Source organism: Crocodylus siamensis, chromosome 3, assembly GCF_052110815.1.
Source record: "Crocodylus siamensis isolate JL-2025a chromosome 3, ASM5211081v1, whole genome shotgun sequence".
NCBI classification, from domain to species: Eukaryota; Metazoa; Chordata; order Crocodylia; family Crocodylidae; genus Crocodylus; species Crocodylus siamensis.
In genome coordinates this window covers 89,736,231-89,749,016 of record NC_143397.1, presented here as the reverse complement: position 1 = coordinate 89,749,016, position 12,786 = coordinate 89,736,231, and the positions used below count along the sequence as shown (strand labels likewise).

Below are 12,786 nucleotides of genomic sequence, written 5' to 3'. Positions count from 1 at the left end.
GGGCTCCCAAGCACATTCAGCAGCAGACCCAGAAGTGGACCAAAAGCACTTCCAGTCCACATCCGGGTTCACCACTGAGCATGCACAGGGCCCCCCATGCTTCCATGGGATGCTCCATCTGCCCCAGCATTGCAGTGTTCATGAGCTGCACCTGGTACCTCGAGGCATGTAGAAAAAAACATTTAAAGCTGTGTCTATGTCTGAATCACTGATTCTCCAATTCAGCATCGAATCTTCAGATTTGGCCGAATCAAGTCAGGGACAGTGAGCTGAATCAATGAATCAAATTACTGTCCCTGATTCGTGCCGAATCTGAATCCAAATAGAATAGGGCCTTCTTCACATGCCCCTACTATACATGTGCTCTAGGGGCAGGAAGAGGGGCTTTAGTTAGAGTGGCTTTGAGCAGCTACCGCATCACGTGTATTCAGTTTCCTGTGCTTCAAAATGGTGACGGGAGCCAATTTGAAACATGGGGACACTGAATACATGTGATGCAGAGGCTGCTGGAGCACTCTTATTAGCATGCTCCTGCAGACTTGCAGTAGACTCAATTAATTGAGTCTGCTCCAACATGGGCTAATTAGCACGTGTCAGAGCAGAGGTCCATCATGTGCATAGGTGCCCTAGAGTGCTGAGTCCACAACTGACAATACTAAAACAGGAGCCTATTAAGGAGCTACAGGATGCCAGTGACTGGTGCAGTAATGGCAGAGTCTGGTGGGTAGCAGTTCATAAATTACTGCATTCAGATGAACTCAGGAAAGTGTAGTTAAGATACCAAGATGCAAAATCATTTATTTTATGTGGAAGAGCCCTACCTCTGGGTTTATAGCAAGGAGTGCGTACGATGCATTCTTCCTTTATGTGAGGCTTTGTTTTTGGGCTGCAGCCTCCTGTGTGCATCCCTCTGTGATCAATGCACAGAACTACACGGTATTTAAGCCCCTGTCCACATGTTATAGTGCACTGAAAGAAAGAATAAGCACAGAATCTCATATATGCAGTAAATACAAAAAAAAAAAAATCCCCAAGGGAAAAATGTTGTATACAAGAATAATGTATTAGCAGTAGAGGGCAAAATTGGGAGCAGAAACAGGTCACATAGATGATAGATCAGTCATGTTATTTGGTACTGACCAGTTAAGAAAAAGCTGACCGACAGTTGCTGTTTCTTCCTTTCTGTTTTGTACAGTTTGCTTTAGACATTTGGCTACTGAGTTTCGCGTAGTGTCACTCCAATACCACTCTCAGCAGCGGCCACTTGGCCTCTGGCCATTAATTCCATATCTGACTTGCTTACTAACATCTTGTCATTTTCAGCTATGGCTGCTTCTCTTCTGCTTGCACTAGGTACTAGAACTTACAGAATGTAACACCAAGATATTTTGGAAGATGGCACTATGCAGAATGAGAAACCATTTTGGCTTCATTCCTTCAAACATTTTCTCATGTCCGATTTCTTTTTCTTAGTAAGATACAGCATTTTTTCCTCAGGAAACCAGGCTTCAGAGATAGCTGGACTGGAGACATCTAAAGAGCATTAACCAAAGAGAATGACAGTAAAAAGTAACAGCGTGGAGAGGTCCAGAGGAGGGCCACTCGCATGAGGGGACAGCAGGGCAGGCCCTATGAGGAGAGGCTACGGGACCTGAACCTGTTCAGCCTCCACAAGAGAAGGCTGAGGGGGATCTAGTGGCCTGTTACAAACTACTCAGAGGGGACCAGCAGGCACTGGGGGAGTCCCTGTTCCCCCCAGCATTGCCAGGAGTGCCCAGGAATAACAGTCAAAAGCTGGCACGGGGTAGATTTAGGCTAGCTATCAGGAGGTGCTACTTCACGGTCAGGGCAGCTAGCATCTGGAACCTACTTCCAAGAGAAGTGGTGCTGGCTCCTACCCTGGGGGTCTTTAAGAGGAGGCTGGATATACACCTTGGTGGGGTCATTTGACCCCAGTACTCTTCTGCCATGGCAGGGGGTCGGACTAGATGATCTACTCAGGTCCCTTCCGAACCTAGAAACTATGAAACAGTGCTTTGCATTCAAACAATGCATAATAATGAATGCATATTATGTGTTCATTATTATCCTTGAAATCTGTTTTTTTTTTGAGGGGGGGAGGATGGGAGACAGGACAGGGATGGGGACTGAGATAAATAGGCTAAGTGACTCATCTATGGTCAGGCCTCTTGAAACGGAACTCACACCTCTCTGTTTCCAGTCTTGTGCCCTTAAACACAAGGAGAATCCAAGCTTGGTAAGTAAGTGGGGATCACAAGCACCAAGCAGTGATTACACATCATGATCACAGTGGTTTCCTGCATTTTTAGCTCAGAGGCCACAATACTGAGCAACCTTAGGCTTAACTTGATAATTTCTTATTGCCATGAGCAATGTCAGAGGGGATAGTGGTCCCCAAACTCTGAGCTATGGGTCTAATCAGGCCACAGGTCAGATATCCAGGATATGAGATTTGAAGTCAAAGGCAGGTGATAAATGTGTATTTGAACACATCCATGCTTCTCTTCAGTATGGTATGTATCATCATATTTATCACTTGTAGCTGATTGTTATTAAATGTGGCCCATCTGATTTGCTCTTTCATCCACCTTAGTTGATGTTATTAGTCCTGAATATTTATTCGGTCAAAATAATACACCAGGTAAATGGCAGGCAATTTTCATAGGCTCATTAAATTATCACAGACTTTTAGTGAAACTGAAGATCTGGTCCCAATGCATTAAATAAATAATCAAAGTAAAAAACCCAAACAACCAGAACTAATTACCGGAGACCACTCTTGAGCCAGCCACTTTGGACAATCAAATATGTTGCAGGGCTGAACAACAGGCATCTTTGGAGTGTACATGCACTTCCACTCTTCCACAGGGCTGATGTGCCCCTGAATGTCTTCCTCTACACAAGAGACTGTGCGGCTCTGAATGCCTCCTCTACATGAGGAGGAACAGGCTGTCCATGGAGTACTTTCCCACCTGCAAAACAAAGCATCAATAAAGGGGAAAAAAAGAAAAATGCCTAAACTTTTCGGTAGGTCCCTCCCAACTCCACTCTTCTCCACAACCTCTGTTTTTGGACTAGCAAGTCTTGCTTTCTTAAGGAAAGCCTGAAAAAGAAAGCATATGTCTATATATTGTCTTTTAAAGAAGTCTTCTAAGTTAAAGACTAGTGGTAAGAACCTCCCGCTTTTCCAGGAACCAAGGATATCACAGAGAATTTCAATTAGCAGGATCATTATATCCTGGTACAATGTGCCATGTCTTGGGAAATGCAAATCCCAAGGCAATGGAAGCTCAATATGCCTTACTGCTAATGTCCTTACGCGAAGAAGCCAGGCCACCCATTACTACAATCCCCATATGATACTGTTAGTCAGGGAAAAACAAAGACAGAAGGAAAATTTCCAAAGTGAATAAAATGAGATTGTGATAAAGCATGTATGAACAGTGGATAAGGCTATATCTAGGGATATACTGATGCAGTTAGTAACGATCAAAGAAATGCTGGGAAACAATGTTAGCTTTGTCTGACTAGTACTGAAATAATGAAAGGAATTTAGAGACAATTTAATTAGATTTACAGGTGGCATTTTGTTGAGAAAAAGAAAGTGAAATATTGACAGACAGATGTATATATTTTCAGAAAGCTGTTGCTACTTTATGAGAGTAAATTATATATTTAAACATACATTTCACAAAAAATAAATGCACTGTATAGGTGTACCAACAATACCTGTGCGTATTTGTGTTTATACATATATACATACTTATAAAATACACACAAGGGTATGTACATATGCACTGAAAACTCGCTGGTCTGGAAGCAAGTCATGTTGGCAACTATTAGAAAGAAGATACTGAATTGCTGATCTGATCAGGCAGTCCCTGGATAAATACAGTCTCCATGGTGTAGCAAAACTCCCAGGTTTTCTTTTCTCTTTTTTTTCCCCCTTTTAAAATGCATTCCCTGCCCCTTCCCCAACCATTTCTGGGTTTGTCTCTCCCTCTCATTTTGGATTCCTTATAGATAAGTATAAGTAAGCCAAGATATAGGATAAGCTTTAATATTTTATATTAGGTAGTAAGTTTTATTTTTGTCTCCCCTCTTTGCAAATAAGTGCCCTGCTATTTTGATATAGATATCCACTGTTTTATAAGTGATAATTATTATGTTTGTACTGATTTTATATTGTGTGAGTACTGTTTTAGGCCTATATAGGTAAGTTAGCTTAAGTCATGTCAAGTTTCCATCTTGTAATGTCAAGCCTCCATCCTATTCCCATGCCCGGCTGTGTAACCTATGACTCATACTACCACTCTTATGTAACTTGGTTTCTGAATGAATGGGTATGAATGAGGGTGCTTGAGAGACAATGGCAGTAGGTCTAAAAATAGCTCCCTCTGAATGACCGAACCATCGAAACCAATACCTGGACCAACGACCCAGCCATTGGAACCACCCTCAGCATTCAAGAAACAAAAGATAAGGCAACCCACCATTGTGCCAAGGCTGCACATGCTCAGTAAGAACACCTGGACCCCTCTGGAACAGGACTGGCATTGCCTGGACAGGCCCCCCTCATAGGAGATCAGAGGTAGTCTGCCCCATAAAAAGGGGTAGTAAAGACTGACTGCCATTTCCATCTGGACCAGACCACCTCCATGTCACACCATCTATCCACAACAGAGACCCTGCCGGCAACCCCGCTCTGGACAACACCGAGCTGAAGGAGACCCTGACTGGCCATCAAGGACCCACTTTCAGCCTGGCATAGGTAGATATCACCTGCGTATTTCCTCCTCCAATTTGGACTCTCTCTCCTCCCAGACTTCAGTCCCCGCATCAAGCCTCTTTAACCCTTGCTGCCAGTGTGTCCATGTGCGTGTGCATGTGCACACACAAAGGAAACAATAAAATATTGTGTCACCATCTCCCCTGTTCAGTAAAACCAATATCATTTGTAACCCCAAGTTGGGTGGTGTTTTATTGAGCTCCGGTCCCTTCCCTATGTTAAATTTCAGTCTCTGCCTCTCTCTCAGCTACAGTTCTGCACCCCACCCCACCCCATTTTCCTGCTCTAGCAATTCTGTCTCTCCTTTTCTGACACCTCTCAGCTGCTCTTTGTCCCTTTTCTGCCACCTATCAGCCCCGTCATGTTCTGCAAGCTCTCAGCCCTGCTCCTGCCACTTTTTGCCTCCTCTCAGCCCTGTTACTTTCTGTAAGCTCTCAGCCCTACTCCCAGTTTTCCTCTCCCCAATTACCTCTCAGCTACCCTGTAGTTTTCTTGCTCTGGCTTCAGCCTCCAGGCTTCTCCCTGGCATCGCTCCTTTGCTCTGCCAGCTTTCTGCTTTCAATTAACTTTAAGTTACCCCAACTTCCCTCCAGTCTACTCGTTCTAATCCTGGCACTGGCAACTTTCATCTCAGTCTCCACCTCAAGTAACCCTAAGCCTCAGCTCAACTCTCTCCAAGTCTACCAGTTCTAATCCTGGTCCTGGCAACTTTCACTCTCTCTTTCTTACCTTAACCTTCCCCCAGGTATCCCAAGTACACCAAGCACATACATACATGCCACAAATTAGGAATTCACCTGTGTGTATGTGCAGGTGAGTGCTATGCAAGTGAACTGGTATGTCACTGTGTGCATGATATATGAATTAGTGATCTGTGTATGTGTATTGGGTGTGCAGGTACTGGCAATTGATCCTGGTCTGATTTCTTTTGATCTGTATAGTGTGTGTAGGTGCTTGAATTGGTGATAGGCATGCATTTGCCTAGGCTGGTAATTTTGGATGTTTATGTGCCTGGATTAGTAGCATGTGTGTGCATGCCTGGTGGGGGTGCATGCATCTAAAGTGTGTGTATGCACCTAATTGATTTTTGAGTGTGTGCATGTCCAACTGTACACCACGCCCTCCTGTTTAACAGTGCAATATTGAGATCCTAAGGGTTGGCCTGATGCCACAGGGCAACAGGAGATGTACTCAGTATGCAACTGCTATCGCCAACTTGTGACGGAAACGTTGCAGAAGCTGGAATTAAGCATCACAAAACTGTATGCAAGTATTACATTTAATGAAGGACATATTCCTACCTCCATGATAAAACTCATGGCAGAAGCGTCTAGACAGAGAAATGTCTACAGGCAGCCCATCCCAAAATTCTTCCCAACTCACTCCCAAACTTCCAGATCCGTTAGGGGCTTGCTACCCATTCTGCTATGGCTTGAAGGTGTATTGCTTTTTCTGCTTAAGCTCAGTAGGTCAGAAGGCAGGAAGACAATCTGTATCTCCCTGATCCTAGCCCATCCTCTTAATCAGCCCAGTCCTTCCACTGATCCAGTCAGGCTCAACTCATTGCATGGGCTCTGGACCAGTAAGGACTGAATAGGGAGGAGAGATGGTGCTGAGGAGGTCTCTGATCCACACTTTCTTATGCAAGCGGATGAGATCCATGCAGAGACTCCCCTGCAACCTTGCGATTTTTAAGTGGTCGATAGTACCATTCAACAGTTGGGTTCCTGATAAGAGTGTCTACAGATGAATGCTGGGATTGGGGGAGTGGATCTAAAAGGATTGTTACAGGGTGAAAGTAAAACCCAGAAAAGCTTGAGGACCAGTCTTGTGCCTTTGATCATTCCCATGGAATGATATTTTTTCTTGATTTCTGTGTTGCTGAAAGCCAAATACATCAGGGCATTTTGAGCCTTTATTTTGGATGTTCTTCAACTGTTGAAAAGCCTCTGTCAAGTTGCCAGTGCAGGATGCTTTTTGCTCAAAGACAGTCCTTCCACTGTTGAGTGCTGCTGATTCATCCTGTGATCTATAGAGTCTCTCCCTCCCTTTCTCTCTCCTTTCCTTTCTCTGTTGATGCTCATGAACTTTGTTCACAGTTAAAATGAAATCTTTTCTAAGCCAAGATACCTGTCTTTTATTAACAGGCTCTCCTTTTCACCCATTTATTTTGTTAATTTTTGAGTTTTTGAGAGGGTATGTTTGCGAATTCTGTTTCAAAGGACAAAGAAAAGAATTTTCCGAAACAGGAGGTGGAGATCTATTTTATGTCTAAGGTGATAAATAAGCCTAATGAGATAAGTGGCAGATATATACTGCCAACAAAAGTCTTTAATTCATGCAAAATATGTGGCTTTGTGTTCATATGCCAAATGCCTGCCTTACCTTGCAGTACTCAAACTACATATATCATAGCTAAGAGGTGACAACCTGAGAGGCGGCTACAATTGTAGGCAAAACCAAGTTGCTCTGCTCCTAGCTCTCTCATTCTGTTTGGGATGGCCATTATGCAGCCCAATACCATAATTCAAGTCTGGATGAAATGTTGTTATGCACAGAGTACAACAGAGATCTGTGGTATTTGTGCAAGGCCTCACTGAGGTTTGGGAGAGGTCACTTTCTCAGCAAGGTAAGATAAACATATTGGCTAATAGGAGCCTTTAGTAAAAATGGGAAGCCCAACAGTACAAGGCACGAGCAGGGAATGAAACAGTAGAATGTCAACACTGAACTGGAAGGGCACATTCTACTTATTGATGGGCCTGTTTAATCTGTGACAGCACTGTTAGTGGTGCTGATCCTCTGTTGCTACTTTTTGGGTTCCAAACTTCTACTGATACAAAGGCCATAACACAAGTTATCAAGAGATAAGCCAGGGAGTGAACTCACAGCATGTTAGCTACTCTACAGTAACTGTCTATCCATATATTCTTACTCTAGTAGTGAATGCAAGGCTCATTTTCATGGAGAGAGAAGTTATAGCACATTTACCGTGGGATAGAAACTTGCCTGTGTTTAGTCACCGAGGGACAGCTGACAAGCTATGAGTTCACACCCAAGCCTTCCTTGCTACAATAATGGGTTCATATGCCCAGTATGGAGCAACTTTTCTATGATTTTTAAAGCAGCTGTTTATACTTTAATGGCATTTGTAATTGTAATACCATTAACAGGGTACATTGCAAATTTCTTATTTAGTTTCTGGTTCTGCAAATGTACCTGAGAGTAGGTATACCCAAAAAAAACCAAAGGAAATTGCATGGCTAAGTAAAGTTATTCATGTCACATGTATGTGTTTGAAGGACTGGGTCTTTCCACACTATTTATTTATTTAAAAAAAATAAAAAGACTGACCCCTCCCCCCCCCCAAAAAAAACCAACACAAAGCAACAACAACAAAAAACACCACTTCCCTCCTCTTTTAAAAACCCTATAACTTGTTTAAGAGAGACACTAATACATAACATGCAATGAAAGCTTCTGGGATTTTACATCTGTAGCCTTATAATACTTTGTGGAATATATTTGCCACTGCTGAGGAGGCAGTTTAACAGTTAGTTACAAAGCCAGTGCTGACAGTCGCAGTCAGGGAAGGTTAAAGGAAAGGAGGAAGACAAGCATATATATATAGATAGATAGATAGATAGACAGAGAGAAAGAAAGAGAGAGAGAGAGAGAGAGAGAGAGAGCGAGAGCGAGCACACACGAGCAAGAGCACTCAAGAGAGAGATCCAGTAAACTCAATCACACTGCATTACTGCTTCAACTTTGATGTAATTTTAGCTCAGCATTAATAGGCTTTATAACAATCAGATTAGCACGTGAGCAACTCATGATTATTTGGCAGTAGAGTTCAGAACAAGGGAAAAGCAGCATCTGCCACCTTAGTTCTACAGAAAAGCAGCAATGCAGAAAAAAGGAGTAAACTTATTTGTTAATCCTACTGTCTGGTTGATTGCTTTACGTACCGAGGAAGGGGATGGTAGAGGTCATAGGGCATGATCTGCTTGTATCCATCACTGTTAGGAACAATAATGCCAACCCTCTGAGTAGAAGGTACACACAATAAAATAAACACTAAATGATTATATTATACAACTTTTTTTTTTTTTTACACAGTATTAAGTAAAACTGACAAAAACACTAGTTATGTTGCTAACATTTTGAAAAACAAACATAAGCTTTTTTGTAGTATTTCTAGTAGTATGCAGGTGGTTATATAAACTAACCACTTAGTTCACGCTGGAGCCAGGTATAGACATTACACTTTTACCAGTCTAAGTGATTGGAAACAAGTCTTTACTGGTAACAGAACAGAAGTTCGGCATACATAGACTGGTTTAAAAATGGAGGAACACAGTCTAAGATTTGCCCCTCCTACCAAAGGGTGAATGTATGTTCTATTCACTACAGATGTAAACTATGCTTCTTATGGAAAACTGTACAACTTAGATAAGTTCTGCCTTGGGCTTTTTGAATGTCTGTACCTAGCCTGAGTGGTTAATGATCTCTTATTCAGGTGTCACCCTTGTGACCAAAAATATTGGTCCACTATTGCAAATGACCCACATACTTTCTTCACTTATGGAGTAATTACATGTCAGGAGGGATCCATTTTTTTACTATTCCTAACACTTCCACACTTAAAGCTTAATTCAAAGGCCGCTGAGGTCAATTAAAAAATCAATTTAACTTCCTTGGACTTGGGGCAGGCTCTTATTTAACCTTTATATGGTTGTTTCTGCCCTTCGGATGAAACAATCCACTGTGTACACAGGAACTTCTGATAAGAAACTGAGGGCATTCTCTGTGCAGGGACTTCATCTCTTGTATTCATGACTCCCCATGCCACATTCTTCTTCACAAGCTTATCCATTTATTCGGGCCTCTTTAGACAAACTGAGTTGAGGGAGAAACTGAACTCTGTGTGATTTTTTTATGCAAGATGGTTACTGTGGTTTGAAGATTTTCTATTATTTTTGTCTGCTGTGATATCATTAACACATGTAAAAATGTAATAGGTATTTATGTAAATAAAATAGGTACCACTGAGTGTACCATATTAGCTATTATGATATTGGTTATTTACAAGGTGAATAACATCTGGGAAATGGCCACTTGCAGGGTTCTATCACATTGTGGGCTCAGGTGTGGATGCTAGCTTGGGATTTAAAGTTTTGGTAGGATGGTGGGCTTTGATGGCTTCTAGCGTGGAGTAATGCTCTACCTGTCTGAATCCCCTGCTACTGGAAACTCCTGCTGATCTTTGACTGTTGTATTCAATGTGTCCCACAGCCTAGCTGGTGGTTATCAGTTTGTCAGGTGAGGAATCTGCAAGGGGCAATGTAGCAGGGGCTCAGAGGAGGGCCCTGCTAGACCCCCACAGGAGGGGCCAGGACAGGGAAAATCACTCCTGGCAGGGCTCGGACGAGTGGTGCCCTCCTGACCCACCAGCTGTGAACCATGAAAAAGAATTTACCTGGCCAAGTCTGGGAATACCACATCACCCGGCACACTGAGGGAAGCTGCCGGGAGCTGTGGGACTTCTCCAGCAGAGACTGCATGAGCAGTGCTGCCCCAGTGCTCTGAGGGAACTCTGGGAGAGGGAACCTGCCCAGCAAGGGCCAGAGAATCCAGACTGCTAGGGAAACATCAGGGGAGGCAGACTCGCCGGTCAGAGTCCTGAATGAATGGTGCTTCCCCTGTGCACTGAAAGGAGCTCTGGGGAAGGGAGCAGGGGCTGCAAACCAACCCAGGGAGCATGTGCCCCAAGGGCCTATGCTGATTGGCTGAGGGAAAAACCCAGGAAGTTTAAAGGGAGAATGCCGAGAAGGGCTCAGTGTTCAGCGTGGAAGGAGGAGGGGACACTGCAGCAAGACTGGGAGGAGGACTCTGCCACAGCCAGGACCCAGCCAGCTGAAACCTTGAGGGATGCCAGAGAGACTGCAACCCCAAGGGAGGAGGCAACCCAATCAACCATTCAATTAAGTGAAACTGGATGGTGGGGTGCTTATGGGTGGCCCCAGCAGCTGAGAAGACAGGGACACCAGGAAGAAAATACTCCAGGGAATGAAGGGTAAACCTTCAGGAAAGAGGGCAAGAGGGGATACTGGAGGCAGAGAGCCTCATAGGGCCCCAGCAACCCAGGTAAAGGAGGGATTTGCCCAGAGAAACTGAATGAAAGAGCCCACAAGCTCAGAGCCCTTATGGACAATAAAGCTGGAGTTCAGCACAGGCTAAGTTTTCTTTTGTTGTGTCATTCAGTAATCTCAGACTAGGGAAATATAGCAGGAGAAAGCCAGACCCCCTGCACACTTGAGTTCTGATTAATTAAGCTAGACAGTCAACACCGGAGACCCAGTGAGGCATCGAAACATGACCTCTGGGACTGGAAGGTAGAAATCCCATCTTCCCAGAATCCACAGATCCCAGAGAGAAGGAAGGTTACCACAAGCTGGACAAAACACTCAAGGAGGAACAACCCATCCAGAAGATATGGCCATCAGCTATTTCCGAAGCCCACAGCCAAGCTGGGTTGGAAAGGAACACCAAGGACTAGTGACACGCACTTGGTGCCAACAAGACAATATGACTTATCACCCAAGAGGAAAGGTGCAGGGTGTAGGAGTGGTGGAGCCCTGTGGAAGACTGACCTTGCCTGTACAATCACCTGAGATACCATCTATACTCCTGAAGAATAACTTGACATCAAAGATGTGGCAGGAAAGAAGATGAGGTAGAGATCCCCATGATTCCAATGGGATGAACAGCAGCAAGTAAGCCCACCCACAAGCATAATATGTTGTTCAGAACTGAAGAGCTATAGATTATGCAGGTGCTAGGAGGTCCCTTGGGAGGAACCATCATGGAGCTGAAGAAGGTCATAGTGAAAAACAAATTCATGAAGTGAAGTAAATGGCTGTGGCTCCACAACAGCTGGACCCAGACTCTGTGCTGGTAAGTATGGGGTGGGGGGGAGGAGCTGGAGGAGGGAGAAGGAGATCATGAGGGGACTCCAGCCAGGCCTCATCCCCTACCCTCCTGAATGTCCTCTGACCTCCGCCCACTCTCCCAGCCCTATCAATGGCTGCCCCACTTGGCTCCAGGATCCCAGCACTTAAAAAAAAAGTCCCATACACACTGGCTGCTACAGCAGCCATCAGGGCCTCTGGGGCTCATGGCAGAGCTCCCCCCATGCAGTGCAGGGCATTGGCGGGGAAGCAGGGATTGCCCCCTTGCCCTGCAGGAGCTGATGAGTGTGGGGCTTTTCTTTTGTTTTTTTTAAGTGCTGGGACAGTAGGGCCAGGTGGGACAGCCATTGATGGGACTGGAAGAGTGGGCAGGGTATGGCACTTGTTTGACTTGGAGATTTGGGCAATTCAGTGGTGGCTGAATCTCTGAATGAGATTCAGCCAAATCGATTCGGGACAGTGATTCAAATCACCAAATCAAATCACTGTCCCCCAAACTGGCCGAATCCAAAGTGAACACTAGCTGCTTCGTGCAGGCCTAGCTAACACGTCCTATTTTTCTTTCAATGGGCAGGGATTGTATAAGTGTAACTCCTCCATGATGGGAAAATAGAGTTCACTGTGTTTTCACAGTGAGGAATGAGAGCTGGGTCAGCATGCTAGAATTTTCCACCTAATGTATTAGAAGAAGCTGAAGCCACTTGAGTGTTTGTGATTAGAAATGGGACTGCTGTCTGTCAGGTTAACCACCGCTGCAACTATATTATTGACATGTGTATACACCGAGCAGTCTCTGCTGCTCAACTTCTTACAAGCCAACAAAGAGCGTACTAGAATTTGGGAGTTTAAGAAATAAGGATGGATCAGTTAAAGTATGCTCAGTGAGCAAATCATTCCAGATCTGGCTTGACTGACAGGAGAGCTGCACTGACTTAAGGAGCTTTTTGTTTATATTTGAGGCACAATGAAAGACATTTTGTCAAGTTCTTGGAAACTATGCCCTGT

General features: G+C 44.2%; 1 protein-coding gene across 4 annotated transcripts in view; it reads right to left on the bottom strand.

Moving 5' to 3' along the window:
- ADAMTSL1 (ADAMTS like 1) overlaps positions 1-12,786 on the bottom strand; it is an 872,699-nt gene that overhangs the window by 155,039 nt on the left and 704,874 nt on the right. For 3 of the 4 annotated variants that reach the window (XM_090038771.1, XM_090038775.1, XM_090038774.1), the window contains 3 exons: positions 8,779-8,829; positions 2,789-2,993; positions 822-969 (listed from right to left, as the gene is read on the bottom strand). In XM_090038771.1, coding sequence (XP_089894897.1) covers positions 822-969; positions 2,789-2,993; positions 8,779-8,829 — 404 coding nt within the window. The remainder of the gene's footprint in view (positions 1-821; positions 970-2,788; positions 2,994-8,778; positions 8,830-12,786) is intronic. The other variant, XM_090038773.1, reaches the window with a different exon arrangement.